A 19,558-nucleotide genomic window follows, 5' to 3' on the forward strand; every position below is an offset into this window, starting at 1 on the left:
AATTTTTATGTCTGATTTTGTAAGCAAGTAGTTTTTAAGTGAGGTGAAACTTGGGGTATGCAAGACAAATCAGACTCCTGAAAGGGTTACAGTAGTCTTGAAAGGTTGAGAGCCACTACCCTAGGGCACTATGACCATAGGAAGGAAAGTATCTTGTGCTACTGAATGACTATTACATCAACTGTTTGAACTAATTAGTGGAAGACCAGCATCAGCAGAGCTCAGGAGAAACTTTGCAAGAGTCCCAGGGTACTCTCTGGGGTTTTATGTTTGTTTTATAAGGCTTATTGTGTACAATTATAAACATAACCAATAGGAGTCAATGGCCACATTCCCCTTATTAGAGATTAAAGGGACATTTCAAGTTGGCAATCTAGTCAATTAAAAAAAAAGTTAGTTAAAAGCAATTCCAGATATTCCACCTGACCTTTTTGCAGTTGTAATATCACACTGTGCTGCATTTAAAGTGTTTTTCTCTATCCCCTGTTACTGAGTGAAAAACTCATACAATGAGAAACTAATTCACTAGATTGGGAACATAAAACTGGTCTACACTAACATGCAGTAAAAACATTTTTTCTTTAATCTCTTTGTTTTATAATAACCTGTGTGACAACCTTTCTGGTAACAATATGTGAAGTTCTCAGAAATGTGATATAAATTGATAGTAAAAATCTGTATATTCATATTTTTTTTAAAAGTTCATCACACAAATGCTATATAAACAAACCAAATCCATCTTCAGAGCAGCCTGCCCCAGCTTCAAGAAAACAAACCCTTCCCTCCTTCCAGCATTAAAAAAATCCAGTTTCTTTCTAAGATTCTCATCCACCCAATTACCTCATATGAGAGAGGCTCTCCAAGGTAGAGAATATCCATTCTGGAATTTAATCCAAAAAAATACCATGCTATTTTCGGGTTTCGTAAGGTCTTCCCCATAATAGCACCACTGGATTGGAACACACTGTAGCCACAGAATCCTCCAGAGTTGCTAAAAGAACTGTACACCCCCTCACATAATGTCTGGATCTTTATGTCTGGATACCTCCCCTAGACAAAATGATAAGCATAGCAGCAGTGCAACACTGTCTTAGGACAATGGTTCTCAATCAAGGGTACATGTACCCCTGGGGGTATGCAGAGGTCTTCCAGGGGGTACATCAACTTATCTAAATATTGGCCTAGTTTAACAAAAGGTTACATAAAAAGCACTAGCGAAGTCAGTACAAACTAAAATTTCATACAGACAATGACTTGTTTATACTGCTCTATATACTATGCACTGAAATGTAAAAGTACAGTATTTATATTCCAATTAATGTATTTTATAATTATATGCTAAAAATGAGAAAGTAAGCAATTTTTCAGTAATAGTGTACTGTGTCACTTTTGTATTTTTATGACTGATTTTGTAAACAAGTAGTTTTTAAGTGAGGTATAACTTGGGGATATTCAAGACAAATCAGACTCCTAAAAGGGATTCAATAGTCTGGAAACTGTCTTAGCCACTGTCTTAGGAGACTCCTTCCTCCAAGACCCTTCCCCCACAATAGCACACTCGCTCTTTGCATACTCCAGACATTTTCAGGCAGAGTTAGGGTGACCAGATCTCCCGATTTTAAGGGACAGTCCCGATTTTGGAGTCTTTTTCTTATATTGGCTCCTATTATCCCCCACACCCTGTCCCTGTTTTTCGCACGTGCTGTCTGGTCACCCTAGGCAGAGTACAACTCTTCTTCCAGCACCAAGGCTCAGACCACAAAGGGACTTAGGTGTTGCAATGCTTAACTTTTAGGTGCCATGAAAATCACTGGAATCCACAAACTCTGTGTTAGGTGCCTAGGCTCCCTATACAATGCATGGAGAAAGATAGGGGCCTTGGAATGGGATCCACAAAGGCCTGCACACTAGGTAGGGAGCTGCTGAAACTGGCCAATCACAGTTTCTGACAAAAACGGTGTGTTCTAAACCCTGCCCTTCTCAAGTCCTGCTAAATCCAGGCTAGCAGGAGGCACCTATCTCTGTTTGCAACCCACAGGACCCTCTCCTCAAAACAGGTGCCTAAGCTGTTTCTCCACAGAATGGTGGCAAAATACACCAAACTCTACACAAGACATCAGGAGGGAGGAAGGCGGACTCCCTGTTAACCCAGGGGTTAGGAACTCCCCAGGATGGGGGAGACCCCCCCTCATTTTATCCTCCCCCACCACATAAAGGATTTAAGTAGCTTTCAGGTGAGTGCTCTAACCCCTGGACTACAAAGTCACTCTTGTGAGCTTTGTGGTCCATTGCATATTTAATACACAGTGGAACAACTTCAGTAGGAGAGACTGTGAGACAGCTCATCAAAATATCCCATAATCCAGCAGTTAGGGCCCTCACCTGGGAAATCTCTCCTCCTTTTCAGGGGGAAGGAGGAAACTGAACCAGGGTCTACCATAACCAAACCACTGGGCTACAGGATAGGCCTCCTCTTCTCTTAGCCATTTGGAGTGGAGTTAGACATGCGCTGAGCATACTTATGGGATCAGGCCCCACAGACGACATAGAAGGAAGAATACAAATATCCACCTTATCTGAATTGAGGATCGTGATGGGGCTCAGGTGTGACATTGGTGTCCAGAAATCAACCTGAGGCAGCAATGCACATGCCAAGAGGCAGAAACTTAGGTGCTTTGAGAAATTTTACAGCAAAAATGTAGGTGCTTAGTAAGATTAGGTGCCTACAAATTTAGGTAACAGTGAATGAGTGTGGTTTGTGGGTTGCAATAGCACCTAAATCTTCGTTTTAGGCATCTAAACTCCTTTGTGGACCTGGGCCCAACACACCTCCCAGTGCTCTATCAGTCAATCCTATCCCGACAAGTGCTAAGACCACCTCTAGATATGTTTCTAAACCTTTTCTATTGCCTTCTGGCAGCTCATGCTGACACACAATTGGCCTCAGATTGATAGACTATGTTATGCTCTTATGTTCTTAATCTTCAAGTGCATGGCGCACCATGGCTTCTTTCATTGTTATGACTGAGCAGCCAATGTAAGAATTGATTTCCAACCACTTAGGGAAAGTGGAGATGATACTAATCAAAGTATACATTGTGTCTTATAAAACTTGGGTCACTTTACCTTAATAATAATGGCACATTTGAAGATTATAACACTTATCTGCATCTAAAAACTACTCCTCAGCATCTGTGGACTGAATTAACTATTCTGTTTGCCATGTTTGATTGGACAGCTTTCTAAATTTTTGGAAAAGACTCTTATAGTCTTGGATAGGCACTTCTATATGTTTTCACAGCAAACTAAATATAGAAAGGACACTGTTGAAATTGTTCAGCAATGGAATATAGGATGCCAGAGTTGTAAGTTATGAAGAAAAATTAGCTGTATGAAGAAAAATAGCTATAGTTGGGATTAGAAATAGAGCTGGTAGCAATCCCTATTAAGAAAGTTGCCCAACACTCTTGTTTTCCAGTTGCTTAGAACTTTGCCAAAGTTTAACCAACTGGCTGATCTATTTATTCTGTTTTAGGTGTCTGCCTCAGGCTGTATTGTTTTGTTTTGTTTAAATTTCAGACAAAATGTTTCAGCTGTTTCTGAAAACAATGTGTGTGGGGGCCGAGGGGGGGAGAATATCTTGGCCATGTTAAAAAATTCTGGCAGTCTTTTCTGTGAAAAACTTTAGCACCCTGGAGCAAAGATATTAAATAAGATGGACAGAAGCTCTTAGTTATCAGAGATGTACCTTTCACTGTTCCCATGAAAATCTGCCCAAATTTGGCCAAGTTATAAGACTTTGATCATCACAATTTGCACATGGCCAGTAGAGACTTCTGAGATTTAGCAGCTGAATTCCCCAGTAATTCCATGTGCACTGGGCGTTATTCAGCCCAGTGAGCAGGACTTTCCATGCCATTGCAGCTCTGGGCTGCTGCAGGCCATGTAACCTCTATGTCTGGGAATGTGAACTGAGATCTAGGATACTGTCTCTCATGAGCTCTCAGTGATCCCATGCTGCGGCCAGGCAACATGGAGGAGAAAGTTGCCTGATTCAGATGCAGAGGGAACAAGAGTTAGACCCAGGGTACGGGGGAGGAGTATATGGGAGAAGGAGAGAGTGGGATAAGGAAGAGCCAGGCAAAGGGGACTGGAACTTGTTAGGCAAGGAGACTGGACCTGAGAGACAGTGAGTAGGGGGAAGGAAGTGAAGGAAGGAGGAGAATCAAATCTGATGAAGAGCCAGGTTGCGGGGCAGGAGAACTAGGACTAGCAGGGGAAGAAGACTGGAACAAGGAGCCAGGGAAGAGGGGGAAAGGGGAATGGGACACTGAGATTGGACAAGGAGCCAATGGGGATGTGGAATGTGGGCAGGGAGGGGTTAATGGAGGCCAGAGTAGGGGAGAAATAGATTGGATGTTGAGCTGGCTGAGGGACAGGACTGGGAAAGTCTAGGCAAGGAAACTGAGGACAAGGAGCAACTGAGCAAAGAGACAGGAACAGAGATAGGTGGGGAAACAGAGACTGAAACAGGATGTCCTGAGGGACATGCTGGATATGGAAACTGGAGTCAGATGGCTCAAAAGGGACCACGCTTGGGAGAAATGGGTAGAAGAGTCTGTGTCCACCAGATCATACTCCACTTCAGGGCCTGGAATAGAACCCAAGATTCCTGTCTCTCACCATTCCTCTGCCATCTGCTAATATCTGTGAAATCCACTGATAAAGTGTCCCATACCATGCTAGTGCTGATCCATACTGAAGATGACAACCTACTACTGCTATCAGTTTCTCCATTAGTTCAAGTGACGGGTCTGTGTGGTGGATCTATAGATTCCAATCCTGCTGAACCATGTGGCTACCAATATGATGCCACTTAACATAATGACATAGAGTAGTTGGCCATGTGAAGGGGTCAGAAGCCCTACCCACCTCTGACATCCTTCTCAGGGGAATTCAGCCAACCCAATTAATCCCCTAGTTAACTGCTTAGGTGTATGACAGTGAGTTAAGTAAATAAGGAAGCTGATTAAGTAAAGGCTTATGACAGCTCAGTTAGAGGAGACCCATGAGAAGAAAGAAAGTTTTGGAGGAGGGGAGCTCCTAGAGAGCCTGAACTAAGTAGAAGCTGTACTTCTAGAGCGAGGGAGCCTGAACTAATCAGGAGAGAAATCTGATGAAGACATCACAACTTTGTGAGGCAGTTGCGTGAGATGGTTTGGGGAACCCCCAAAACTAACTTCACAGTCTATTCCCAACATCCTACAGTAGGTGTTTGGTCAAGAAGAAAAGCCACCAGCTTTGCTGGTTTCCTTTGAATATCATCAAAAGGTGAGGAAGGGAAAACAAGAGAATAATTTTCTTATATGTTGAATTTGAAGTTTTATGATGTTGATTCAAATAGGGCATTTTAAAGCAGAAAACATTTGATTTTTTTTCAACATTTTTATCACAAAGTCATCTGAACACATTTGGTTCAAACTTTCCTAAAGAATCTGATTCAATACTGCATCACTCCAGTTTTACACCACTGTAACTTAATTTCACTGAAACCGGTGACATCAGCATAAAACAGAGTAATGCAGAGGTGAATCAGGCCATAAGACTGTTTGAACTTACATCTGCTAAAACAGTCCCCTATTTTCCAGTGGTCAGAAAACAGTCAAGAGCATCATACTCTACCCTCTCATGCCCTTTGCAGGACCAACCTTGCCCTCTGCACTGATGATGCCACAAGAGGCATCTGACAATTACCCTAAAATGTACAAATCCTCAGCTCCTCCTTTAGGACAGTAGTGCATGTTGACTTTAGTGGGGGTTGATGACCTGGCCCTATAAATTCAGTTTATGGAACAATGGCATGAGTATAAACCCCTATTGTCACACGATTCCATTTGGATTCTTATGTCATCCACCTTCCAGTAGTGCATTAAGCAACAAGACCAATATCTCTGGTGTGGCTTACCACTCTCTCCATCCTCTCTCACACTACCTTTAAGGTCTTCTCTCATTAATTTGTCTGAGGCACTTCACTCAAAATATGAGTAAATCAGCAACTATGTATGATGCTTAGAATATTAGATTTAAGTTTTTTAGCAAAGTATACAAATGAATCCATTTTAATAAATCTATTTAAATCACAGGAAGAGGAATTCACACATTTGAAAACTGACGTAAAAACCGTACTAAGAAAAGGGAACACAAAAGGAAAATGTATTGTGATCTGATGGCCCTCTGACAAATAGCATAAGGCTGTTATAAGACTAAAAATACCTCTCCTAACATTTAACTTGCCATACCTTCTGCTCTTCAATAAGTTCATCCTTTCATCTGCCTGCCTGTCTTTCCCCTTACACAACAACTATTTATCTCTTGACATAATTTGCTAAGTATCCTTTGCAAGTTCCTCATCCTCTTTTTGTATCAAATGCAGTGTACAATTTGTTTCACAAGTTTCTTGCACTTAACACGTTTACAAATCCCACAAGATTACAAACTGGCATTAACAAAAACCATACCCCATGAAAATACATTCCTCAACCATCCATTTCACAGGTTCTATCAAAAGCATAATGGATATTAATACCACTTTAAATAAGGATTCTGCTTCTTATACAATTTTAAATTATAAATTTGATCAAGTGGCATGAAAAATTACACTTTCATCTCTGTTAAACTAAGAATCAGACAAGCATCTCTTTCTTTAAATATTAAGATACTGTTTTTCTTCTTAAGAAATGCTGAGAGCTTTGCAGTGGTTTTTATCTTTTTCAAAATTACCCATTACCATCAAATTTTAAAAAGTATTCATTCAATCCTAATAAAAAGTGAGATCATTTGTTGTTAGTATTTAAAGACACTCCCCAAAATGTATCCCAGCCTTTAGCAACCTCCATCATATTTAAACAAACAGTAGTACTTCAATTCCAATCCACTAGTAGACATGGCACTATAGGGTATGTCTATACTATGAAATTAGGTCAAATTTATAGAAGTCGTTTTTTTAGGAAGCGATTTTATACAGTCGATTGTGTGTGTCCCCACTAAGCGCATTAAGTCGGTGGAGCGCGTCCACAGTACCGAGGCTAGTATCGACTTTCAGAGCATTGCACTGTGGGTAGCTATCCCACAGTTCCAGCAGTCTTCACCACCCATTGGAATTCTGGGTTGAGCTCCCAATGCCTGACGAGGCAAAAACATTGTCGCGGGTGGTTTTGGGTCCATGTTGTCAGTCGCCCCTCCCTCCATGAGAGCAATGGCAGACAATCGTTTTGCACCTTTTCTCCGTGCAGACGCCATACCACAGCAAGCGTGTAGCCCGCTCAGCTCAGCCACCAGTGTTGTGTCCTGAGTGCTGCTGACTGCAGATGGTGCAGTAGGGCTGCAAACCATCGTCATCGAACGACTGAATGACCGCTTCCGCTGCTGCTCTGCTCTCCTGCTCTGGCAACAGACGGTGCAGTAAGGCGGCAAACCATCATCATCGAATGACCAAACGACCGCTTCTGCTGCCACTCTGCTCTCCTGCTCTGACAGCAGACGGTGCAGTAGGGCTGCAAACCATCATCATCTAACGACCACTTCTGCTGCCGCTCTGCTCTCCTGCAGACACCATAACACGGCAAGCATGGAGCCCACTTAGATCACCACGGCAGTTATAAGCACTGTAAACAACTCGTGCATTATCCTGCAGTATATGCAGCACCAGAACCTGCAAAAGCAGGCGAGGAGGTGACGGCAGTGTGGTGACAAGAGTGATGAGGACATGGACACAGATTTCTTTCAAAGGACAGGCCCTGGCAATTTGGACATCATGGTGGAAATGGGGCAAGTTCATGCCATTGAACACCAATTCTGGGCCCAGGAAACAAGCACAGACTGGTGGGACCATATAGTGTTGCAGGTCTGGGATGATCCTCAGTGGCTGCGAAACTTTTGCAGGTGTAAGGGGACTTTCATGGAACTTTGTGACTTGCTTTCCCCTGCCCTGAAGTGCAAGAATACCAGCCAGTACATAAACCGAAAGGGGTACTTTTCAATGGTGGTGCAAGCACTGGTGGATCACAAGGGACATGTCACCAACATCAACGTGGGATAGCTGGAAAAGGTACATGATGCTTGCCTCTTCAGGAACTCTGGTCTGTCTGAATGGCTGCAGAAAGGGACATATTTTCCAGTACAGAAGATAACCGTTGGGGATGTTGAAGTGCCTATAGTTATCCTTGGGGACCCAGCCTATCCCTTAACGCCATGGATCTTGAAGCCAAACACAGGCACCTTTACAATAGTCAGGAGCTGTTCAACTACAGGCTGAGTAAGTGTAGAATGGTGGAAGTTTAAACCTGTGCTGGTGCAGTTTACTGACTCAGTTAGACCTCAGCAAAACCAATATTCCCATTGTTATTACTGCTTGCTGTGTGCTCCACAATATCTGTGAGAGTAAGGGGGAGACATTTATGGCGGGGTGGGAGGTTGAGGCAAATCGCCTGGCCACTGATACGCGCAGCCCGACACCAGAGCAGTTAGAAGCACAGCAGGGCGCACTGCGCATCAGAGAAGCTTTGAAAACCAGTTTCATTGTACGGGGAGACTTTGGCAAACCAGTAAAGTGCCTGAAACCACTATGGCTTGTTGCTAAAAGCAGCCAACTCAGCAGGCTGTAAATTGGCCGTTCAGCAGTCTCAGTTTAACCAAGGCAGGAGGGGAGGGGGGTTTTTGGGTGCCACAGAGAGGGCAGCTTGACCCCATGTCCTTCCTGATAAGAATTGTGTTGAAGTTGCTGATACATAAATCTTAGAAGAGCAGGATGTGCCCCAGGAATGTCTATTGGGGCCTCAAGGCTGCAAACTCTGGGAAAACCCACACCTGGTGTGCTAATAAAGTTTGCAGATGATACAAAGCTGGGAGGTATTGCCAATTTAGAGAAGGACAGGGATATCATACAGGAGGATCTGGATGACCTTGTAAACTGGAGTAATAGTAATAGGATCAAATTTAATAGTGAGATGTGTAAGGTCATGCATTTAGGGATTAATAACAAAAATTTTAGTTATAAGCTGGGGACGCATCAATTAGAAGTAACGGAGGAGGAGAAGGACCTTGGAGTATTGGTGGATCATAGGATGACTATGAGCCACCAATGTGATATGGCTGTGAAAAAAGCTAATGCGGTCTTGGGATGCATCAGGAGAGGTATTTCTAGTAGGGATAAGGAGGTTTTAGTACCATTATACAAGGCACTGGTGAGACCTCACCTGGAATACTGTGTGCAGTTCTGGTCTCCCATGTTTAAGAAGGATGAATTCAAACTGGAACAGGTACAGAGAAGGGCTACTAGGATGTTCCGAGGAATGGAAAACTTGTCTTATGAAAGGAGACTCAAGGAGCTTGGCTTGTTTAGCCTAACTAAAAGAAGGTTGAGGGGAGATATGATTGCTCTCTATAAATATATTAGAGGGATAAATACCGGAGGGGGATTATTTAAGCTCAGTACCAATGTGGACAGAACAAATGGATATAAATGGCCACCAGGAAGTTTAGACTTGAAATTAGACGAAGGTTTCTAACCATCAGAGGAGCGAAGTTTTGGAATAGCCTTCCAAGGGAAGCAGTGGGGGCAAAAGATCTATCTGGCTTTAAGATTAAACTCGGTAAGTTTATGGAGGAGATGGTATGATGGGATAACATGGTTTTGGAAATTAAATATTCATGGTAAATAGACCCCATGGCCTGCGATGGGATATTAGATGGGTTGGGATCTGAGTTACCCAGGAAAGAATTTTCTGTAGTATCTGGCTGGTGAATCTTGCCCATATGCTCAGGGTTTAGCTGATCGCCATATTTGGGGTCGGGAAGGAATTTTCCTCCAGGGCAGATTGGAAGAGGCCCTGGAGGTTTTCCTCTGTAGCATAGGGCACGGGTCACTTGCTGGAGGATTCTCTGCTCCTTGAAGTCTTTAAACCACGATTTGAGGACTTCAGTAGCTCAGACATAGGTGAAAGGTTTTTCACAGGAGTGGGTGGGTAAAATTCTGTGGCCTGTGTTGTGCAGGAGGTCAGACTAGATGATCATGATGGTCCCTTCTGACCTTAGTATCTATGAATCTATCGTTAATCGATAATCAGAAGGAGCCTCTTGCTTGCCCATTGGAACTGCTTGCTTAACAAGTTTTCTTTAAGGGACATGTCATTCTATTACTAATGTATAAATAAAGGGGAAAAGTTTGAGGTGGTGGGACTCTTCAGGACTGGACTCTCCCTCTGGATGCATCTTGTGTTCCCCACTAGCAGACGGGCTGCCGCTGTGCCACTCAAGAGCCACACTCAGCTTTGATAATTATCAAAGGTTGGAGGTGTTTTACTAACCTGTTGCAGACGTGTGTATAAGTGCTTGAGACTAAGTAAAATTTAGCTTTAAGTGAAAGCACTCTTGTGTTGTCCTATTTGTGCCAGCCATCTATCGGTCGGATAGCCGTGTCTCCCCTGATTTATTTCCTGACACCACCTCGCACAGTGTAGAAGTTACCAAGAGATTTGGGTTGAAAGAGTCCCGGGTAACATCATGACTGGCCAGGCTATGGTATGAAAGTTCTGTTTGTTTTTCATTGATGAAAACCTGCCCCCATGGTTCACTCTACTTCCCTGTAAGCCAACCGCCCTCCCCTCCCCCCTTCGATCACCGCTTGCAAAGGCAATAAAGTCATTGTTGTTTCAAATTCATGCATTCTTTATTAATTGTCACACAAATAGGGGGATAACCGCCAAGGTAGACCGGGAGGGGTGGGAGAGGAGGGAAGAACAAAGCCACACTGCACTTCAAAACTTATTGAATGCCAGCCTTCCATTGCTTGGGCAGTCCTCTGGGGTGGAGTGGTTGGGTGCACGGGAGCCCCCACACCCTGCATTCTTGGGCATCTAGGTGATGAGGCTATGGAACTTGGGGAGGAGGGAACTTGGTTAACAGGGGCTGCAGCGGCAGTCTGTGCTCCTGTTGCCTTTCCTGCACCTCAACCATATGCCGGAGCATATCAGTTTGATCCTCCAGTAGCCTCAGCATTGCTTCCTCCCTCCTCTCATCATGCTGCCGCCCCCACTCCTCTTGCTCCAGCCATCTATCCGCTCACGTGTCCCTCCTGTCCTCGCGTTCATTTTATGCTTTCCTGGACTCTGACATTGTCTGCCTCCACGCATTCTGCTGGGCTCTTTCAGTGCAGGAGGACTGCATGAGCTCAGAGAACATTTCATCTCGAGTGCATTTTTTTCGCCTTCTTATCTGCGCTAGCCTCTGGGACGGAGATGATAGGGGGAGCATTGAAATATTTGCAGCTGCAGGAGGGAAAAAAAGGAGAGTAGTATTTAAAAAGACACATTTTAGCGAACAATGGGTAGACTCTTTCATAGTGAACCAAGCTGTTAACGTTAGATAGCACATGTGCTTTCTTTACAAGGTTGCATTTTGCCTCTTATATTGAGGGCCTTCCGGTTTGGTGTGAGAGATCACACATGCAGGGCCAGGCAACAGACTTCAGCTTGCAGGCAGCCATGGTAAGCCACAGTCTTTTGGCTTCTTTAACCTTCATAACATGTGGGAATGGTTTCAAAGAGCAGCACCCTCATTTCCCATACCAAGCACCCATTGGGTTGGCCATTTAAAAGGAGGGGCTGCGGTTTTCAGGTTAACATGCAGCACAAACTCAACTAAACCCCCTCTCATACCCAATTCTCTGGAATGATTGTTTCACCCCTCCCCCGCACCGTGTGGCTAACAGCGGGGATGATTTCTTTTCAGCCACAGGCACACAGCCCAGCAGGAACGGCCACCTCTGAATGTCCCCTTAATAAAATTCCCCTATTTCAACCAGGTGACCATGAATGATATCACTCTCCTGAGGATAACACAGAGAGATAAAGAACAGATGTTGCTTGAATGCCAGCAAACACCGGGACCATACGCTGCTGTGCTTTCTTATGCAATGATTCCAGACTACATGCTACTGGCCTGGCATGGTAAACTGTCCTACCATGGAAGAGGCAATAAAGCTTCCCTCCCCAGAAACCTTTTGCAAAGGCTTTGGAAGTACCTCCAGGAGAGCTTCATGGAGATGTCCCTGGAGGATTTCCACTCCATCCCCAGACACGTTAACAGACTTTTTCAGTAGCTGTACTTGCCGCAAATGCATCCCAAGTCTTCAGGGCAAATTAATCATTAAACACGCTTGCTTTTAAATCATGTATTATATTTACAAAGGTACACTCACCAGAGGTGCCTTCTCCGCCTTCAAATTCCGGGAGCCCGGGTTGGGAGGGTATTGTCTCCAGGGTGATAAACAGTTCCTGGCTGTCGGGGAGAACGGTTTCTCCACTTGCCTGCTGTGCGCTATCTTCAACCTCCTCCTCCTCCCCAAAACCCACATCCCTGTTGCGTGAGGCTCCCCTGCAGGAGTCCGTGTACAGGTGTGGGGTAGTTGTAGGGGCACCCCCTAGAATTGCATGCAGCTCATCATAGAAGGGGCATGTCTGGGGGTCTGACCCGGAGTGGCTGTTTGCCTCTTTGGTAGGCTTGCCTGAGCTCCTTAAGTTTCACGCGGCACTGCTGCGAGTCCCTGTTATAGCCTCTGTCCTTCATGCCCTTGGAGATTTTTTCAAATATTTTGGCATTTCGTCTTTTGGAACAGAGTTCTGATAGCACGGATTTATCTCCCCATACTGCGATCAGATCCAGTACCTCCCGTTCAGTCCATGCTGGAGCTCTTTTGCGATTCTGGGACTCCATGGTCATCTGTGCTGATGAGCTCTGCATGGTCACCTGTGCTGATCAGCTTGCCACGCTGGCCAAACAGGAAATGAAATTCAAAAGTTTGCAGGGCTTTTCCTGTCTACCTGGCCAGTGCATCTGAGTTGAGAGTGCTGTCCCGAGCGGTCACAATGGAGCACTCTGGGATAGCTCCCGGAGGCCAATATGGTCGAATTGCATCCACATTACCCCCAAATTCGACCCGGCGATGTCGATTTTAGCGCTAATCCCCTCATCGGGGAGGAGTACAGAAATCCATTTTAAGAGCCCTTTAAGTCAACAAAAATGGCTTCGTTGTGTGGACGGGTACAGGGTTAAATTAATCTAATGCTGCTAAATTCAACCTAAACTCGTAGTGTAGACCAGGGCTATTAAACACTAATGGCCCAATCCTGTAATGAGCTCTGTTCAATCAGTGGTGCTCTGCACAGTCACAGGGATCCACCCAACGAGAGTAATTTGCAGGATCAGGACCTTCGTTTTAAAATACAGTAGCTACCTACAGGAGCACTCGTTAATTTAGGGTGTTGTTAATGTGATCTGAAGCCTTTCATCACTAATCTGCTAATCTGAACCTGAAATTCCTAAACAGTGACTAACAGTGGTTATAAATAACTGTCTTATGGCTATTTTATGGCCTATGATAATTTGGTGCTAACTAGCTCATTCCTAATGGGAAAACCTGTCAAAAATCACCACAAGCATTATGGTGGGCAGGCTCCGCAGAAAGACCAAGGACTGAATACACATAAAAATTTTAAATTACACTCTCATCCTTAAAGGTTGTCTATCCAAACAAGTTCAAGCTCATTGGTGGACCAACGTGGGAAGGCTTGCACTAATGTTGCAAGTTGAAGGGAAGACTTCACTTTCCAATACTTTCAGTCTTTGTACCTTTCGTAAGCACTGGATTCATTTTAAAATAAAAATCCACCACAATAAGCCAATATCACAGTTAGCCATCAGTGAAGATTGAAAAGCTGATGAATATTTAATGCTTAAATATCCTCTTCACGCAGCCTAAGAAAATTGTAATGAAAACTTTGAGCAAAGCATATTGCTAAAATGTTCTATTTGTATGTTCATCTCTGAATCCAAAGTTCTATGTAGATCATGCAGTTGTGGCCAGTACTCAAACTAGTTACAACCACAAAAATATTTTATTGTTTATTAGAAAATATTAAATACTTAGTCTCAATCCTTTCCATTAAGTTTATTGGGAAGAAAACTGATAGTGCATTTCAGTGTACCCGGTTTAATTTTAAAAGTGCTGGAACAGTCATCTGTGAAGACTTCAGATCCTAACAGCCATAGACTTCACATTTAGAATGCTGTATTTTATTTTTATCAGATAAAAAGATTAGAGAGTCGTGTAATACTCTTGTCCATATGACCAACTCATCATCCCATTAGAAACTCTGTGTAGCTGTACCAGAACTTTCATTTTCAAGATACAGGAGCTTTTGTCATAAACTGACATATCTTCTATAATGTGAATTTTCAATTTGATATAAAAATGATGGATATATCATACAATTCAGAAAGCATAGAGAACAGCAACCTGTCACTGAATTTAAAATTTGTGATAACCTGTTTGAAGTGCATCGCATTAAGACTGGTACTGTTTTTTATTACATCACATTTTAAAAGGAATACTACTGTGGGCAATGGGATATACTGATGTAGGGCTTCCTCCGTCTCTCCTGCTCAAGCTGTTCCACTGTAGCTAAATGAAAGAGTGATCAGAGTATGGGGACTAAACACAGGCTTGCCCAGCACCCAGATGGGTGCTCTAACCACTGGACTACAGAATCATTCTCACACACTGTCTCTTTTTGGCCCAATGGCTGTTCCACTATAGATAAATACCTCATTAGTCACTGAGCCAGACAGAGAGAGAAAATGTGAGATGGATTCGCTAGTCCAGTGATTAGGACACTAATCTGGAATGAGGGTGACCCTAGGTCCAGTCCCCCTGCATCATAGTTCATCCATACTGAAACAGCTTTAGCAGGAGACACTGAGGGAGCCCCACATCAGAATATCCCATAGCTCAGTGGTTAGAGAACTCTGCTAGGTGACCAGATGTCCCGATTTTATACGGACAGTCCCGATTTTGGGGTCTTTTTCTTATATAGGCTCCTATTACCCCCCACCCCGTCCCGATTTTTCACATTTGCTGTCTGATCACCCTAAACTTTCCTGAGCGATGAGACCCCTGTTCACATCTTTTCTTCCCCTTTGGCAGAGAGGGGGGAACTTAACTTGGGTCTCCTGCATCCCAGATGAGTGCTCTAACCACTGGGCTAAAAGCTATAAGGTGGATGGCAGCACCGGCAACACCTCCTCCTGCAGCCATCTTGTATGGCGTGAGGCAGGTGCTTAACTCATTTTCACAAGAATCACCTTAGGAGCCTGATTCCCATTCATGGGTTGCTAAGCAGAGAGAGGGTGTTTCCCTGCAGCCCAGGCTCAAGCACCTATCTCCAACAGAAGGATGGGACTTAGGACACACCACTCTCACCACCATCTCCCATTGGCAAGTTTAAGCAGGTCCCTATCTGGCATGCTGGCTTTTGTGGATTGCATTCTAAGGTGCTTATCTCTCCCCATTTACTGTACAGGGAACCTAGGCACCTAACTCAGCTTTGTGGATCACAGTAGTATTCTTGTGATTTTCTTGGCATCTAAAAGTTAGGGGCCCAGGCCCTCAGCACGGCAGTGCCCAGGTTCCTTCCTGTAGCCCACCCTTTGTTGGCACCTCATTGAATGAATTGTTCATACTTCACAGACTAATAGTTACTAAACCCCAACCCCATGTAGTTGCACAAGTGCTTTTCTACTGAAGGAGAAAGTAGTTTATCTTTCTGCCCCCTCGCAGGCCTATTGCTTATTTAATTAATGTTTTGTCTATGCATTTAATAAACTGATTTGGTGTTAGGGCTTTTTTAAAGTTTAGGACAGTTTGTAACACTAGACTTTGTACAAATCCCAAACAAATTCAATAAAGATGCATTTTGAATGTGCTTAGTAAACTTTGAAAAATGGTACTAAAAGAAATATTGTTTCAGTATATTAAGTACTGCACACGTGTATGTGCATAGTTTTTACTGCACGATGAAGGTTACTTTTACTATTCATCGAAAATATTTTTTTAAAGAGTCAATTTAATTGATTCAGGAATCTACATGTAAAACTGGCTTCACTGCTAGTCTCAAGAAGTCTAATTTAAATAGATATATTAAAATATTTGCCTCTCAAAATAAAAGGTCACATTGGTAGATGTCAATCAAGGATACAAAAAAGAGAAGAAATGTGAATTATAATTTGCAGAGGATTACATTAACTAGATTTAAGTACATTCTGTTTTACTATAACAATACCCTCTGTTAAGGTTTGCAGGCCTCAGCACAAGTAGTTTGGGAATAGGAATGACAGCATAAACAAAACTTCAAAAAAGAGACAGATTTATGAGGGTGGAGTTCACTATTAGACAGTGGATTAGAACTACTCCATACCCTGGGGCTGAAAATGTTTGAAAGGGTGCAATAGTAAAGGCTGAGTAGACAGATTACAGCAAACTTTGTTTCATAGCCCTCTCCCTCAACAGACTATCCAGTTATTAAACTTTAGCTGTAGCATTCTCCCCTATGTACAAAAACTAAAGCGCTAGTGAGCACCCACATAAACCATTCAAAGAGAAGCAAACCACTGCATTGATTTTATTTGTAAAAGGCTAGTTGACTAAAATACACAGTTTTAGGCTTTAAAAATGAAATTCCTAAACATCTATTAAATACAGGGTTAATCAAAACAGAGAGGGTACTTTATTTTAAAGATTTGTTCACAGGACTCATTTCCCCTGTTAAAGATATTATTAATTTCTGAGTTTTAATCGCTGACTCGTCAGCCCACCCTATAGAGACGAACACACTAGTGGAGCACACACAATACACTCAGCAATAAAACACAAAACAGCAAAGAAAGTGAAAGCTGCATTTGTTCAGCATGTTATTTTGTTCAGCCAACCATAATGCCATCTCCCACCACTTATTGTTTACTCTGTCAGAGGATTATTTAGAATTACCCTGCATTTGGCGATTTTTTTAAAGAGGCAAATTTAGATGGAAAGTGATTGCCACTTGATATTTGAAGTCGATTGGTTGTTTACAAGAGACTCATTTGACAGCAAGGATCTCTGATTTGAAAATACTCAGATACGAATCAATCGCAGTTGTTGTTTTTTTAACAATATAAGAAATGAACAAGACTCGAATCAAAGTTCACATGCATTGGTACTGTTTTTAAAGATTTTTGTTTACATGCTTGATTTAGTTCTTGTCGGTGAATTTATGAGTCCGTTTCTCTTGACAACTTATGTCAGTCACAATTTTTTTTTAAAGTCACACAGAAGTTAACTCTTCTGCTGCCTAAGAAATAACAGAAACGTATGTTTATCTCCAATTAAATAAAAGGCAAGGTTGTGTGACGATTAACAGCGAGGTCCCGATATAGCTATTGATACTTATCTAGAGGGTCGAAACGGGGTAGTAAACTAACAGAATTAGGTAAGGGGGTAAACGCTTGTTCCTATAAAGAAAGGGCTGTTTATAAATAAAATACCATTATATAGTAAATCAATTGTTAATTACGATTTCTGAAATTTGTTCTCTGTGATTAAAGCAAAAGGCTATATCCATGCCTGAACAGGATTTCTACATCTTAAAGGGCAGATGCAGCGTTTCTCCAAACAAAAATGTCTGTGAGCCCTACCTTGTGCCAGTGCTTGCAACATGTGGAGCTGAATCAACAGAAACGCCCACCATCCGCGACAGAAGAAGAAACAGAAGTTTAACTTTATCATCATCCGGTCTCTCCTGCTATTCCTTCGTGCAATAATTTCTCGATCCACCTTTCTTCCAACCATTATTTCTTCACGGATCCCCAGTCGATTCGACTGCCTGATGACAGTTTTGTCAGCTCTTTGGCCATTGATCACTCCACGCCCCGAGGCCGGGTTCTCTTTGGTGGGTTGAGGAGATCGCCCTTTGCCTTCATCCTGAAGTTTGGGGGGAACAGAAACCCCCGATTTACAAGAACGGAGGACTCGGTGATTTGTGCTCACTTTGCATGCAACCCGAAGGCAGCACGCCGTGTGCATGACTGTGTTATAATCGCCATCTAAATCAATGTATCTTGTGGAGGTATTGATTGCACCAAAACAACCAGGCAGAAATGTGAAACACATGTTTCTTTGCACCGTCGCATCCAATGCCTTCAACGCTGAGAGAGTAAATTTATTGGCGTTAGTATTCCAATAAATCTGGATCCTTCATCACATCGCTAGCAAAACCAGAGAGAAATTGATCCATCTAGAGAGCCACTAGCAGACAATTCAGAGAGCACCTTTCCCATACCGCAAAGATGACGGAAACTATTCCCACTTGTGATTTTTATGGAGCAGGTTAGTTTTCTGTATATGTCCCATTCCTCGTGAAACCCCTGCTACAGAAGTGTTAAATTCTTGTATAAGAAGAAAATAAACCTAAAACCAAGGGGAAATATCGCACTACTCCTTGCACTAAGGATTTATTTCAGACAATTTCAAGATCAGCCGTGCAGACAGAGTAGTCTCCAGATATCCCCCCAGTGCTCCACAATTATATTAATCCGATTTTCCTTTGGCTACAAATCTGTCATCAATATGAGGGTTTGAAGGGTCTTTGACCAGGTAAATTTAGCAGCCCTAGGCGTGATTCCAGTTAGATTTGAAGTCAGCTACAGGCCAGTGGGGGTGTCACTGGAACTCTCACACTCAGCCGGAGGTGGGGAAAACCTCAATTGATCAGATTTCCCTCCTAGCAGGAAGGTGCTGGTCTGTTTCTTGCAAGGGAACCGCAGTAAAAACCACCTCCAAAAACATGCAAAGCCTTTGCTTCTGCTTGGTTGTGGAAGCAACAAAGAAACCCTCTGCTGGGGCGTTTCAAGAAGGAGGAGGACGCAAAATCGCCTGAAACAAGCAGCAACAAGGTGAAATCCTTCCAGTCCCTTTGCTTATATGGACTCCTCCTACGTTCCTTGTTTGTTCAGCCCAGGGATCCTGGTTCTTCCTGTGTGTCTCTCCCTCACAGAGGCTGTAAACACAAGGGGGGAAGCTCTATCGCAGCAGCAGCAGCAATAAACCCCTACACAAAAAAAAAAAAAAAAGTAAACACTAAAGGTTTAACATTTAAACAAACAGTGGGAATTGCTCCCCTACCTCCTTAAAGAGAGTGGGGGAAAGTTTTTTTTTTTAAGAGTTTTTTTCCTGCACAGATTTTGTCCTGATTCTTAAAATACAAACAGTAAAAAGCGAATCAGGACCAAAAGTAAAACAAATCACCAGGGAGGGAAACGGATCAAACAAAAATCCTGCCAGCTCCCTCCCTTGCCAGCCACAAGCCTGAGCCTGAACTTTCCTCACCTCTCGCTCTCTGTCACCTGGTAACAACCCTACCCCTCTCGCCCACACTCCACCCCCACTTTACACTGCGTCCGGACACTCCTCTCGCGTCCCCTACCTCAGCGCCTCCCTTCTCCCCAACCCCTCTGACTCAATCCGCATTCACCTCCCATCTCACCACCTCCCCTGCCCTCACTCAGCCCCCCCATTTCCTCCCTCATCCCCTGACCTACACCTAGGAGGGCTGGGTCTGTGTGGGGAAAACACCCCTCCCGGGGCCAAGCAAAGCGGGGGGGGGGGGAGGCTGCCAGAGGCAGGCGGTGT

At 43.4% G+C, this 19,558-nt stretch overlaps 1 protein-coding gene across 4 annotated transcripts in view; it reads right to left on the reverse strand.

Annotated features, from left to right (window-relative positions):
* Positions 1–19,297, reverse strand: part of SDK1 (sidekick cell adhesion molecule 1) — a 646,825-nt gene extending 627,528 nt beyond the window's left edge. For all 4 annotated transcript variants that reach the window (XM_073361955.1, XM_073361954.1, XM_073361952.1 and 1 more), the window contains exons 1-2: positions 19,256–19,297; positions 17,566–18,977 (exon numbers count right to left, since the gene is read on the reverse strand). In XM_073361955.1, coding sequence (XP_073218056.1) covers positions 17,566–18,040 — 475 coding nt within the window. In that variant the 5' untranslated portion in view covers positions 18,041–18,977; positions 19,256–19,297. The remainder of the gene's footprint in view (positions 1–17,565; positions 18,978–19,255) is intronic.
* Positions 19,298–19,558: the final 261 nt, after the last annotated feature.

Source organism: Lepidochelys kempii, chromosome 10, assembly GCF_965140265.1.
Source record: "Lepidochelys kempii isolate rLepKem1 chromosome 10, rLepKem1.hap2, whole genome shotgun sequence".
In the NCBI taxonomy this organism is placed as follows: domain Eukaryota; kingdom Metazoa; phylum Chordata; order Testudines; family Cheloniidae; genus Lepidochelys; species Lepidochelys kempii.